This window comes from Aotus nancymaae, unplaced genomic scaffold (genome assembly GCF_030222135.1).
Source record: "Aotus nancymaae isolate 86718 unplaced genomic scaffold, 86718_ANA_hifiasm-v0.15.2.pri h1tg000250l, whole genome shotgun sequence".
In the NCBI taxonomy this organism is placed as follows: Eukaryota; Metazoa; Chordata; class Mammalia; order Primates; family Aotidae; genus Aotus; species Aotus nancymaae.
This window is the reverse complement of record NW_026988665.1, coordinates 2307732-2321233: the sequence shown is the minus strand read 5'-3', so window position 1 is coordinate 2321233 and position 13502 is coordinate 2307732. Positions and strand designations below refer to the sequence as shown.

Here is a 13502-nt window from a genome sequence, read left to right as displayed (position 1 = left end):
CTGGCAGGTCCTCACCAGACCTTGCGGAAGGTCTAGGGCACCCAGTCTAGATGGGCCGGGCTCTCGGGCACTCTGTGGACACTCTGGGCTGAGGGATCTCATTAACCGGGAGCCTGGGAAACATCGCAGCAGAGCCCGGGGCCCGGAGGTGAGTCTAGGAGGTGGGACAGAGCTCGGAGCTGGGCAGAGGAACACACAACTCCTTACATAACCACCAGTGGCTCCGAAGTCTAGGAAGATGGCCGGAGAAGGGGCCCCGCTGACGGCCGACGCAGCTGAGACAGGAGCGTGGAAGACGCGTGCCAGTCTGGCCCAGACACAGACACTGGTGCGATGCAGCCACAGCCGGCCCCGGCGGCATCAGCACGAAACGGCTTCGGGGGATGGCCCTCGGCCCCTCCAAGATGCCCCGATCCCAGCTCTGACTCAGCTCTGACTCACCCAGCGAGGGCAATCAGACCAAAAGCCAGGAACTGCTCGAATCCTGCTCCTGGCCACAGCACCCCCATCCCAGCAGCGTCTTCACGCCGCAAGGGACCGTGCCAGTCGTGCACGGCCAGCGTGGGCTCATATGAAAGCAGAGGCCAAGCCGTCCCAGGCACCGAGGAAACTATGACACAGCACGTTTCTCCTCGCGGGCAGGCGCACGTGTGAAAACCACCCCTGCTCCGTCTCTCTCCCACTCACCCATCAACACAGAATCTCCATCATTCAAGGACCCCTGCAGCCCAAGCTGGCCGAGCACAGCAGCCCCACGTCTGCTGAGGTCCCTCTGCGCCCGGGAAGGGGCGCGCTGCCAGCCTCCCCAGCACCCAGCACCCCCTGAGGGGGTAAGCTGCCTCCCCCAGCAGCCCAGTCCGCCCAGGCCCACGGCCCCCTACAAGCCTGACTGGGGAGGCTGGTTGTTGTTTCGTTTTTTGTTTTGTTTTTTTTTTTAAACGAAAACACCTTGCAAAATGGTCGTCAGAAAAGCACCCACATTCCCACATTCCTGCCAAAGACCGTGCAGCCCCCAGACCCCTGAGTCTACCTCCAACCATTTCAGAATAGAAAACAGGATGCTGCAGCCCCGCTCCTCGCCACCATCCGAGGACCCCGACGGAGTGAGCCGTGCACATTAACCCTGCCGTGTCACCCAGATTCCAACCCGATGCTGTCCATGCAAAACGGGGGCTCAGCAGGCGAGAGGGCAGGCTCACGAGGGGAAGACCGCAAGCCCGGAACAGGTGCTGGCTGTTCCCACCGCCAGCCCTGGCCCCTGCGGTCTCCAGACTTCAGCCCTGTGGTCTCACTGATCTGCCCACCTGCAGCAATGCAGAATGGAGGGAAGGCAGCAGACAGGCCATCCGTGCTGGCCCCAACACAGACTCACAACCGAGGAGCATCAGCCACAGCCAAACTCCCAGCAGCCAGCGACTCCCCAGGGCCAGGCAGGCCGACGAGCCCAAGACGCCTTCCCTGTGCCCCCGGCCCCCAGCCCTCCGTGGCTGCTGCCATGCATCCGCCAGGCCTGGGCCACACACCATCCGTCCGTGGGGCGTGCATCTCCCCCCGGCAGCCCCTGCTTCACTCGCAAGGTCCTCCACAGCCTTATTTTTCTAAAAATCTGTCTCCCGCAAAACAACAGCCTCTCACTGTGTTTCCCCCGACACCGCCGGGGGCTGCTGCAGGCGCGCGTCTTGCCCGGGCCGTGGCACCCGCCGTGTTGCTGCCCGGAGCATCTGTGCAGCGCACAGGCGGCTGCAACGCCAGGACTCGGACCCAAAATGCTGACTCGGGCACCGTCCTCTGTAGGCACGGGCCTGCAGCACGGTGGGCCCGGCCCAGCGGTGGGTGGTGGGGGTACGGAAAATCCACGGAGGAGATGCCCCGACTCACCGCCTTTCTTATCCTGGCTCCTCGTTGCAGGCTCTTTATGCTCTGTGCGCGGCGGGCGTGCAGGGAGGCATCTTCCTTCCCGAGGACAAGCTGATGCTGCGGCGGCTCGCCTCCGGCCCCACAATAGGCAGGGAGGCTGGAGCGCGAGGAGCAGATGTTTAACGCAAGGCCAGCCGTCCCGTCCCCCGCCCCTCACATCCCTGCCTCCTCATGTCTCCAGGCCCGGGTGGTACCCGGCTCCCCCGGGAAGCTGGAGCCAGCAGCTGAGGCACGAACTAAAACACGGCATGGATGTGGAGGAGCTGACGTCACAGGAAAACAAGCATCTCTGCATCAGCACGGCCCAGAGAGCGGGCGGCCGGCAGCCAGACCCCGGCAGGGCTCGGACTCGGCGGACCTTGAAAATGCGACACCGGAGCAGAGCGCAGCGAGCCCAGGGTCCCGCAGGTCGGCCTGCCGGGCTGGGAGGGGGGTGCGGCGCAGCTGTGGCCCTGGCGGGTGACCTCTGACCTGCGTCCAGAGGCTGCGAATGTGCCGGACACCAATGCCCAAGGGCCCCGAGCACCGTCCTGCAGCCCAGGAACGGGAGGTGGAGAGGAGGCAGGGACCCCGTCAGGCCTGGGCCAAACCCCAGGAATGGGGTGAGAGAAGAGGAGGCAGGGATCCTGTCAGGGCTGGGCCAAGCCCCAGAGTCAGATGGCCTTGCGATGTGGTTGTGTTCACCCCTCGAACCCACCAGTGTGGGGGGACGGTGGGCACTGGGGGGCAGAAACAGGAATGGCCAAGCTTCCCCAGACTGAAAACTGTCCCAGCTGGCCGGGAACCACATACCCCCAGCCTAAGGCAGGAAACCGCTATTCCTGAGGCTGGACCTCACGTGCTGTGCTGTGTCTGGTTGTGGCCGGCCTGGGCTCCCAAAGGGACCCAGAGCCGCCACCACCATTGGGTGGCCTGGCCCTTCAACCCCCACCCTGGTACCCTAACAATCCCAAGGACCTGGTCATCACTGGCAAATGAGAGCTGGCCTTTTTCTCCAGTCATAAGAAATATGGGGGGCAGGGGGTGCTCAGCTGGGAATTCTGCCCACGTCCCCAAACCCGATCGGCACTTGTGTTGACCCTCCCTCTGGCTCTGACCAGTCACACTAGCAGGCTACCTGCCTTCTTTTTTTTGTGGAGACATAGTCTTGCTCTGCTACTCAGGCTGGAGTGCAGTGGTGCGATCTCAGCTCACTGCAACCTCTAAAAGGGTTCAAGCCATTCTTCTGCCTCAGCCTCCCAAGTAGCTGGGATTACAAGCACCTGCCACCACATCCAGCTAACTTTTCTATTTTCAGTACAGTTGGGGTTTCACTGTGTTGGCCAGGCTGGTCTCGAACTCCTGACCTCATGATCCACCCGCCTCAGCCTCCCAAAGTGCTGGGATTCCAGGCGTGAGCACCGTGCCCGGCCGCTCCTGCATTCTTACGTGCTGTGCCCTCGACGCTCCAGCACCTGCGGACCTGCTGACCCTGAAGGGACAACCCCTTGAGGGGCCAACTGATTCCTAGAGACAGCAAAGGACTCATCCCAGAGCGAACCTTTCAAATCAAACCCACTAGCCCAGAGCCCTGACTTGGGCCCACCTCCTCCCCGGGCCCCCAATCACTCCAGGGCCGCCCCAGGTCACAGGGACAGCCCCTGCACTCCAGAGCCCGCTGAAGTTACTCCACCCAGCCGACCCAACACCGGCTCCTCCTACCTTTCCCACGGAAACCAGAGAAAGGTTCCACCCACGCAGCCCCCTGCCTACCACCCCCAACCCCTGCACGTCCCTGAAGGGTCCTGCTTGGGAGCTGAGTAATAAATGACCTTCTCCACGGCATCATCCCCTGTTCACTGGCCTCCCATACCTGCTTGACCGGTAGGTAATAAAACCTCCATTTAAATCACCAAGCTCATAAACCTGTGTTTATCTGCGTTCACGAAGTGGACTCCGGGCCAACGCCCAGGTTCAAATTCCAGCTCCACCAGCAGCTCACCATGAGGCACAGCTACTTCTCTGAAGGGTCATGCTCCCTCCGTCCGCGGCTGCCCAGCTGTGTGAGTCATTCCATAAAACACCAACACATAAACATCACACGTGCGTTTCACTTGAGTCCCCAGATCTTTACAGGAACGAGGGCTGGCAACCTACAGGGCCCGGTGCTCCAAACCCGCCTGCTAGGAACGGTTTCTATGCTTGTAATTGTCTCAATAAAATGAAAAGGATAACAATAATTTGAAACCCAGGAAGCATCTATGAAATTCAGATTTCAGCGTGCATAAAATTTCACGAGGGCACGGCCACGCACCTCCTCGGGTGCCGTTCACACCTGCTCAGAACCCTGGTTTCAACTACCTGGCTCTGGACGGAAGCAGCTCGCAGACCCCCGGCTAGGCCTATAACATCGTGAGACCACCATACGCCACAGCCACGCTGCGCCCCATCAGGAAATACGCATTTATCCTGGTCCAACGTAAAATTCACACAGACGACGGGCTTGGCATCATGACCACTGTCCTGCAGCGAACCCCTCCTTGTAATCCATCCCAAAATATCCAGCTTTGCAAAACTCTAGAAAATTCAGGCTCAGCGGGCAGACTGCCAATTTTATTAGAAGCCTATTTTAGGCGGAAAACTAACTTTTCCAGTTTGTTGCAAATAATTTGAGACAAAGCTGAATGAAACTGGATTTTTTAATAAAACAACAGACACACCTATAAATCCCAGGGAATCACAGGCGTGCATGGTAACACGCCCACCTAGGCCTGGAGGACACCAGCAGGATCCCCACTGCTCCACAGGCAGCCGCGCAGCCCCCAAGACTTAGCTGCCTCATCTCGGGCGCCGCGGGCCCAGCACACGCTGGGTGGGGGCCCTCCCTTCCCACTTGAACCTCCCTGGGTGGGAGAGGTGGCAAGGCAGCCTCCCTGAGCACCTACTGTGCTCCAGGAGCCCCCTCAACTCTGTTGAGCCTCACAAAGCCCCCTTTTACAGAGGAGGAAACTGAGGCACAGGGAGCCCCGCCCCCTGCCCAAAGCCACAGAGCGGGCTCCCTGCTGGTGGGGTTTGAACCCGGCACAGGTGCTACCTGAGCACACCGCCCCATACCGTTCAGGTCATATGTGCGGGTGCACTGGCTGCTCCCAGCAGGCGACTCCATAGCAACTCCAGGACCAGCATCCTCTGCTTCCCTGTGGGGATGGTGCCCCAGCGAAGGACCCCTCCCTGCCCCAGGCGCAGGGCTGTGAGGGTGGGTGGCAGACGGGCTAAGGGATGGACCTGGGGACCTGGCCATGGCCCCAAGTGAGACGCTGCAGCCAGAAGGCCCCAGTGCCCCAAGAGCCCCTTCCTCTTTATTGCCCACCCTGGCCCTTGCAGCTGAAGACTGTCCCCTGCCAGCCCCACCCCAGCCCCCACTGTGGGGTCAGGAAGGGGAAAGAGAAAAGGGGCCCCTACTATGCCCCGCACGGCTCCACCCATGTGGCTCCAGCCCCTTCCCCTGCTGTCTGCCCCGGGACCACAGGCCGGGAGAGCCCCGCCTCCTCCACTTCCCCTACACAGGGCCAATGCGACTTTGCCACCTTGCGTCCAGGGACCTGCTTTAACATCCCAGCCGTGGAAACCTCCTTTCTGCCAAGTAGAAACGGTCCTGGAGCTGGTTTGAGGGTCTGAGCAGGGGATACACCCAGTGCGCCTGCCAGACGCAAGGGCTGAGGCTCGGGAGGGTCACAGCTGCCTGGGGCCTGACCCAAGTGTTATGGGCTCCAGAACCCACTACCGGGACCACTCTAAGTGACAAGAAGGGCTGCAGAGGGGTGGGGCTGCCTGCTCCGGGCAGAACATGGGATGCCTCTCCCCAGGGTGCAGGCTGGAGGTGGGTCCCGCCACCCAGGGATGCCATCTGTGCCACAGACAGGCAGGAACCAATAACGTGAAACGCACAGGACACTGGCTCTGGGGACCCTGAGGGTACTGCCAGCTGCTGAGTGGGGTCTGTAGGTGCCCAGCCCAGCGGATTCTGTTTCCTCCATGGACTGGGGTCTCCGGTTGCCCAGCCCGATGGATTCTGTTTCCTCCATGGACTGGGGTCTCCGGCTGCCCGGCCCGGTGGATTCTGAGTTTCCTCTGTGGACTCTAAGGACCTCGTGGGCCTGGTCCAGCTGCCCACCCAGCACTGCCCTCAGCAGGATCTTGGTACAGAGCCCAGGCTTCCTCTGGCACCTCCTCCACAAGGCAGGCACCTTGAGTCTCCACCACACACCACAGGGAGGCCAATGCAGCCTGATTGGGAAACCACCCTGTCCCCTGGACCCTGCCCAGGCCCAAGTCTACCCACAGAGGAGCCCCAGACCCTCTGGACTGCAGCAGACACAGAAATGACCCCCACAAAGGTAGGCTGGGGCCAGCTATCTGCAGAGTCCACCCTTCCCTCCACATAATGGGCCTGGCCATCTGGAAACAGCACCTTCTCCTCCAGGAAGCTCCTGGGGCCAACACAGAGGGGCCAGGGTATCGGGAAGCCTCTCTCCCTGCTGGGGTTCAGGGGCCATCCACCACCCACCAGGGGAAGTGGCAGAAAGGACCCTGGCTGTCATCTTGACGTCTCCCCTGCGACTTCCACCTGCTGTCCTTGGAGACAGGTATCAACACTCGCTCTAAGTGGGGGCTGGGCCCAAGCACTTTACAGTCACCGTGTTACCTACAATCACCACATTTTACAGGTAAAGAAAAGGCATCACTAAACGAATCAGTCATTTGCTCCAGGTAATAGCAACGTTCTGGTCGGTGGAGCCCCAGGAACTCCCAGGACACCTACCTGCTTTCCACCCCATGCGTCCTCGCCCAGGACCCGCCCTGACGGGTGCAGCAGCCTCCACCCACAGGGGTTCTCCAGCTGCCCGTCACCTCCTGAGCCACGCCTCCCAAGAGGACCACCATGGCCAGGGCCTACAGCTGGGGCTGGGTCCGGAGAGGCCAAAGGCTGGAGGATCTCGGTTTCAACAACCACAGCATGGACGCAGGGGAGGGCTCTCCCAGGCAGGGCTGACGGAGGTTGCAGGGGGTCACATCAGCTGGAGTGTTGCTGGAACACTACGGACAATCAACTGCAGAAGGGACGCTGTTCAAGATGGCCAGTGGGGTGGTGACCAGTGGGAAGCCAGCCACGTGTGCCGGTGGTGGCCGGTGGGGTGACCAGTGGGAAGCCAGCCACGTGTCCCGGTGGTGGCCGGTGGGGTGGTGACCAGGGAACCCAGCCACATGTCCCGGTGGTGGCCGGTGGGGTGACCAGTGGGAAGCCAGCCACGTGTCCCGGTGGTGGCCGGTGGGGTAACCAGTGGGAAGCCAGCCACGTGTCCCGGTGGTGGCCGGTGGGGTGGTGACCAGGGAACCCAGCCACATGTCCCAGTGGTGGCCGGTGGGGTGGTGACCAGGGAACCCAGCCACGTGTCCTGGTGGCGGCCAGCAGAGTGGTGGACTGGTGGAAACCAGGCCACGTGCCCCCACATCTGAGGGGAGGCTGCCCACCCAGGCCTCCCTGCTAAGAGGGGTCTGCAAGGGGCTTCAGTCTCAGTTACGCTGAGCGCCGGTTGGGCCTGTCCCAGCCAGAGGAGCCTACAAAAGAGCCACCCACCTGACAGTCTGTCCTGCCAGGCACCAGGCCCGCACACGGTCCCGACAGCCAGCACCACCAGCAGCACAAACCTCTCACGGGGTAAGGCCTGGGCAGTGTTTCCCGGGGACAGAGCACACCTACACGGCGCTGGTGGGGACAGGCCACCTCACCCCTCCAGATCAGAAGGGAACCTTGATGTAGTCACCATGGTGTGCTCAAGATGCACCGCAAAAAAGACAAGTCGCGTCCTCCTCCCAGAACCTGTGAGTATGCCCTTAGTTTGGAAAAGGTTCCTGTACATGTGATTAGGTCAACACCTCAAGGGGCGTGTCCTGGACTGCCCAGGTGGACCCCAAAGCCAACCCCTGGCGTCCCCGTGAGAAGAGACACAGACACCAGAGGGCCTCAGGGTGACCGGACAGAGGCTGCAGTGGCGTCTACAAGCCAAGGGCTGACCGCAGTCCCAGAGCAGGGCAGCCAGGAGGCAGGCTCCTCACAGCCTCCCAAGAGAGCCAGCCCCAGCCACACCTCAACCCCCGGCTCTGAGCCAGGCCCCCATACCTGGGCCCTGGGTCTGCGGCCTCCAGGCTCCACAGCTTCCCCTCTGGGGTGGGGCTGAAGGAAGGAGGGGGTCTCTGAGAGTGGCCCTCCCGCACGGCTGCATGGACACTGGGCCGCCGCACCACTCCCTGGCAAAGCCCTCCTGTCACCAGGGCCGGCCGAGGCCACAGCAGGATCTACCCCAGAGGAGCTACTTGGAGACCTTCAGTCCAGCCTTGGTCTTGCCGCTGCCCCAAGGAATGCATTGCTGCCTCTCATAGCAGACGCGGCTCAGGCCAACAGCACGCCATGCATCCAGAGTCCCACGGCCTGAGGGATCTGCGCTGGCTGCACTGTGCGCTGTGAGTCTCATCTGCTCAAGTCCGTGAGAGAAGCCCTGTCCCAGGTCGGCCCAGGAGCCAGACGATGCCGCCCAGACACAGACGCTCATGCAAAGCGGCTCAAAGACCGAATGCGAGAAAATATGTTTGTATCACTAGGGGAAGCCAGAAGGGAAAATATGAACAGATTCGAGTATTGAAACAAAAACCACACACACCATTTCTGTGTGAGCAGACACAGCAAGGGGGGACAAAGAGGAGGGACCTAGAGAATCTACTGGCCACGCACTGGCGTCACCCGGCCAGCGCTGCAGTGAGCAGACGGTGAAGAGGACAAACAAGTAGCCTGAGGGGCCCGAGGCACCTGCGACCCCTCATGCCCCCCCGACCCTGTGCCACTACCCTCCTGGGCCGTGGGCAGCCGGGCACACGGGGCAGCAGGCAGAGCCCACAGACTCCAGCTCCACCACCTACCCTGGCTCCACTGCCTGACCCCAGCTCCATCACCTACCCCAGCTCCATCGCCCGACCCCAGCTCCACCGCCAGATCCCGGCTCCGCCGCCTGACCCCGGCTCCACCACCTACTCCAGCTCCACCGCCAGATCCTGGCTCCACCGCCCGACCCTGGCTCCACCACCTACTCCAGCTCCACCGCCAGATCCCGGCTCCACCGCCTGACCCCAGCTCCACCACCTACCCCAGCTCCATCGCCCGACCCCAGCTCCACCGCCAGATCCCGGCTCCACCGCCTGACCCCAGCTCCACCACCTACTCCAGCTCCATCGCCAGATCCCGGCTCCACCGCCTGACCCCAGCTCCACCACCTACTCCAGCTCCATCGCCAGATCCCGGCTCCACCACCTACTCCAGCTCCACCATCCGACCCCGGCTCCACCGCCCGATTCCTCTGCCTCAACACCACCGAGGCCGTCACAGACACACACTGGGGATCCCCACTCGACCAGGGTGTGACCAGCCCTCACCTCTCACAAACCACCAGGCACTCCTGATCTCATCACAGGTTCAGCCCCGAATGCCCAGCCCCTACCGGTGTCCATCAGTAGAGGAACAGACAGACAGATGGGGTGAATCACATCACAGAGAAACATCCAGACATAAAAAGGAATGAAAAAGCAACCAGGGAGAAGACACATAAAGAAACAGAGGACTTGGCCTGTAATCCCAGCACTTTGGGAGGCCAAGGCAGGCGGATCATGAGGTCAAGAGATCGAGACCATCTTGGCCAACACGGTGAAACCCCATCTGTACTAAAACACAAAAATTATCCAGGCATGGCAGTGTGTGTCTGTAGTCCCAGCTACTTGGGAGGCTCAGGCAGGAGAATTGCTTGAACCTGGGAGGTGGAGGTTGCAGTGAGCCGAAATTCTGCTACTGCACTCCAGCCTGGCGCCTGGCAACAGAGCAAGACTCTGTCACACACACACACACACAAAAAGCAACAGAGGACTTGAACAACATAATAAAGCACGTAGCTCTGGCAGACATGGCAAAGCGCTAGGCCCACAACGGGTGCGAACTCTCAGCACACACGGGACGTTCTCCAGGACAGAACAAGAGTGAGCCACAGACTCGGCCACAGTAGGTTCAAAACAACAGACATCCTCCAAAGTATCTTCTCCAACTACATCAAGATGACCTTAGAAATCAGTTAACAGACCAGGCGCAGTGGCTCATGCCTGTAATCCCAGCACTTTGGGAGGCTGAGGCAGGCGGATCACCTGAGGTCAGGAGTTCGAGACCAGCCTGACCAACATGGAGAAAACCCCCATCTCTACTAAAAATACAAAATTAGCCGAACCTGGTGGCGCATGCCTGTAATCCCAGCTACTGAGGAGGCTGAGGCAGGAGAGTCACTTGAAGCCGGGAGGCGGAGGCTGCGGTGAGCTGAGATCATACCACTGCACTCCAGCCCGGGCAACAAGAGTGAAACTCCATCTCAAAAAAAAAGAGAAAGGAAGAAATCAGTAACAGACAACAAAAATTCACAAACATAAGGAAATAACACTGCACACTCAACCAACAGACAGAAGACAAAATCACAAAGAAAACCAAAAAGTTCTCAGATGAATGAAAACAGAAACACAACATATTGAAATTTAAGGGGTGCACAGAGAAAGCAGAAAATTTATAGTGCTAAACTTTTTTTTTGAGATGGAGTCTCACTCTGTCACCCACGCTGGAGTGCAGTGACGCAATCTCGGCTCACTGCAACCTCCACCTCCCGGGTTCAAGCAATTCTCCTGCCTCAGCCTCTTGAGTACCTGAGATTACAGGCATGTGGCAGCACACCCGGCTAATTTTTGTATTTTTAGTAGAGACAGGGTTTCTCCATGTTGGGCAGGCTGGTCTCAAACTCCTGACCTTGCGATCCGCCTGCCTCGGTCCCCGCAAAGTGCTGGGATTACAGGCGTGAGCCACCGCGTTTGGCCATAATGAACTTTGTGTGTGTGTGAAACACAGTTTTGCCATGTGGCCCCAGGCTGGTCTCCAACTCCTGGCCTCAAGTGATCCTCCGGCTTCACCCTCCCAAAGCACTGAAGTTACAGGCGTAAGCCACAGCACCTGGCTACAGTGATAAATATTTGAAATAAAAAACAAGAAAGATCTCAAATTCATAACTGAATTTTACCCTTTAAGGAACTAGACAAAGAACAAAAGCTGGCCGACGGAATAATAAAGATGAGAGCAGGGCCGGGCATGGCAGCCAATACCTGTAATCCCCACAGTTTGGGAGGCCGAGGCAGGCAGATCACCTGAGGTCAGGAGTTCAAGACCAGCCTGGCCAACATGGTGAAACCCCGTCTCTACTCAAAGTACAAAAATTAGCCAGGTGTGATGGCGTGTGCCTGTAATGCCAGCTACTCAGGAGGCTAAGGCAAGAGAATCACTTGAATCCAGGAGATGGAGGATGCCATGAGCTGAGATCGCGCCACTGCACTCCAGCCAGGATGACAGAGCAAGACTCCATCTCTCAAGAAGAAAGAAAGAAAGAACCTCCTAACAAAGCAAAGCCCAGGGCCTCATGGCTTCACAGGCAAATTCTACCAAACAATTGAAAAAGAACACCAGTTTTTCTCAAACTTTCCCAAAAAAAATGAAGAGGAAGGAACACTTCCTTACTTGTTCTATGAGACCAGCACTACTCTGACACCAAAGCCAAAGTCACAACAAGAAAGTCTCCGACCACTGACCCTTATGAACACGGACATAATTATCCCTTATGAACGCGGATGTGATTATTCCCGTGAACGCGGACGTTATTCCCGTGAACGCGGACGTGATTATTCCCGTGAACGCGGACGTGATTATTCCCGTGAACGCGGACGTGATTATTCCCGTGAACGCGGACGTGATTATTCCCGTGAACGCGGACGTGATTACTCCCGTGAACGCGGACGTGATTACTCCCGTGAACGCGGACGTGATTATTCCCGTGAACGCGGACGTGATTACTCCCGTGAACGCGGACGTGATTACTCCCGTGAACGCGGACGTGATTACTCCCGTGAACGCGGATGTGATTACTCCCGTGAACGCGGATGTGATTACTCCCGTGAACGCGGATGTGATTACTCCCGTGAACGCGGATGTGATTACTCCCGTGAACGCGGATGTGATTATTCCCGTGAACGCGGATGTGATTATTCCCGTGAACGCGGCGTAATTATTCCCGTGAACGCGTGATGTGATTATTCCCGTGAACGCGGCGTAATTATTCCCGTGAACGCGGATGTGATTATTCCCGTGAATGCGGCGTAATTATTCCCGTGAACGCGGACGTGATTATTCCCGTCAACGCGGACGTGATTATTCCCGTGAACGCGGACGTGATTATTCCCGTGAACGCGGACGTGATTATCCCTTATGAACGTGGCGTGATTACTCCCGTGAACGCGGATGTGATTACTCCCGTGAACGCGGATGTGATCATTCCCGTGAACGCGGATGTGATCATTCCCGTGAACGCGGATGTGATCATTCCCGTGAACGCGGATGTGATTATTCCCGTGAACGCGGTGTAATTATTCCCGTGAACGCGGCGTAATTCTTCCCGTGAACGCGTGATGTGATTATTCCCGTGAACGCGGACGTGATTATTCCCGTGAACGCGGACGTGATTATTCCCGTGAACGCGGACGTGATTATTCCCGTGAACGCGGACGTGATTATCCCTTATGAACGCAGGGATAATTATTCCTATGAACATAGATGCGATTATTCCTATGAATACAGATGTGATTATTCCTGTGAACATGGATGTGATTATTCCTGTGAACATGGATGTGATTATTCCTATGAACACAGATGTAATTGTCTCTTATGAACACAAACATAAAAATCCTCAACAAAATACTAGTAAAATGAATTCAGCAGCATATCAAGAAAATTACACACCACGAGCAACCAGGACTTACCATGGGATGCAAGGATGGTTCAATGTGTGAGATTTAAAGTAATATACCACATTAACAAAATGAAGGAAAAACCACATGATCATCTCAACTGATGCAGAAGCATGTGACAAAATTCAAAGCCCTTTCATGATAAAAACAATTGACGAACATGGAACACAAGGAAACTATCCCGATATAATAAAACCCATGTATGAAACACCCACAGCAGACATCACACTCAATGATGAAAACCTGAAAGCTTGGCCAGCCGCAGTGTCTCACACCTGTAATCCCAGCAATTTGGGAGGCCAAGGCGGGTGGATCACCGGAGGTCAGGAGTTCGAGACCAGCCTGGTCAACATGGTGAAATCCTGTCTCTATTTAAAAAAGAGAGAGAGAGAGACAGAGAGAGAAACCTTAAAGCTTTTCTTTGAATATATCAGGAGAAAAGCAAGGATGATTGATCACACCACTTTTATTCAACAGAATAGTGGAATTCTAGCCAGAATAATTAGGAAAGAAATACAAGGCATGCAAATTAGGAAGAAAGACCTAAAATTATCTCTTTGCACAGAAGATATGATCTTACACACAAGAAAGCCCTAAGCCAGCCGCAGTGGCTCACGCCTGTAATCCCAGCACTCTGGGAGGCTGAGGTGGGTGGATCATTTGAGGTCAGAAGTTTGAGA

General features: G+C 57.7%; 1 protein-coding gene across 6 annotated transcripts in view; it reads right to left on the bottom strand.

The window, feature by feature from the left end:
• Window positions 1-13502, bottom strand: part of PRKCZ (protein kinase C zeta) — a 131646-nt gene that overhangs the window by 105224 nt on the left and 12920 nt on the right. The window contains exon 1 of one of the 6 annotated variants that reach the window (XM_064371955.1): window positions 13066-13084. The exons of 1 other annotated variant lie outside the window; for it this stretch is intronic. Coding sequence is in view for 1 of the 5 variants with exons in the window: in XM_064371953.1 (XP_064228023.1) it covers window positions 1524-1545 (22 nt within the window). In the remaining 4 variants the exon portion in view is untranslated. Of the gene's footprint in view, window positions 1-441; window positions 461-1304; window positions 1324-1523; window positions 1728-1878; window positions 2144-13065; window positions 13085-13502 lie in introns of those variants that run through there. 4 more of the 6 variants (XM_064371954.1, XM_064371953.1, XM_064371957.1 and 1 more) reach the window with 4 other exon arrangements.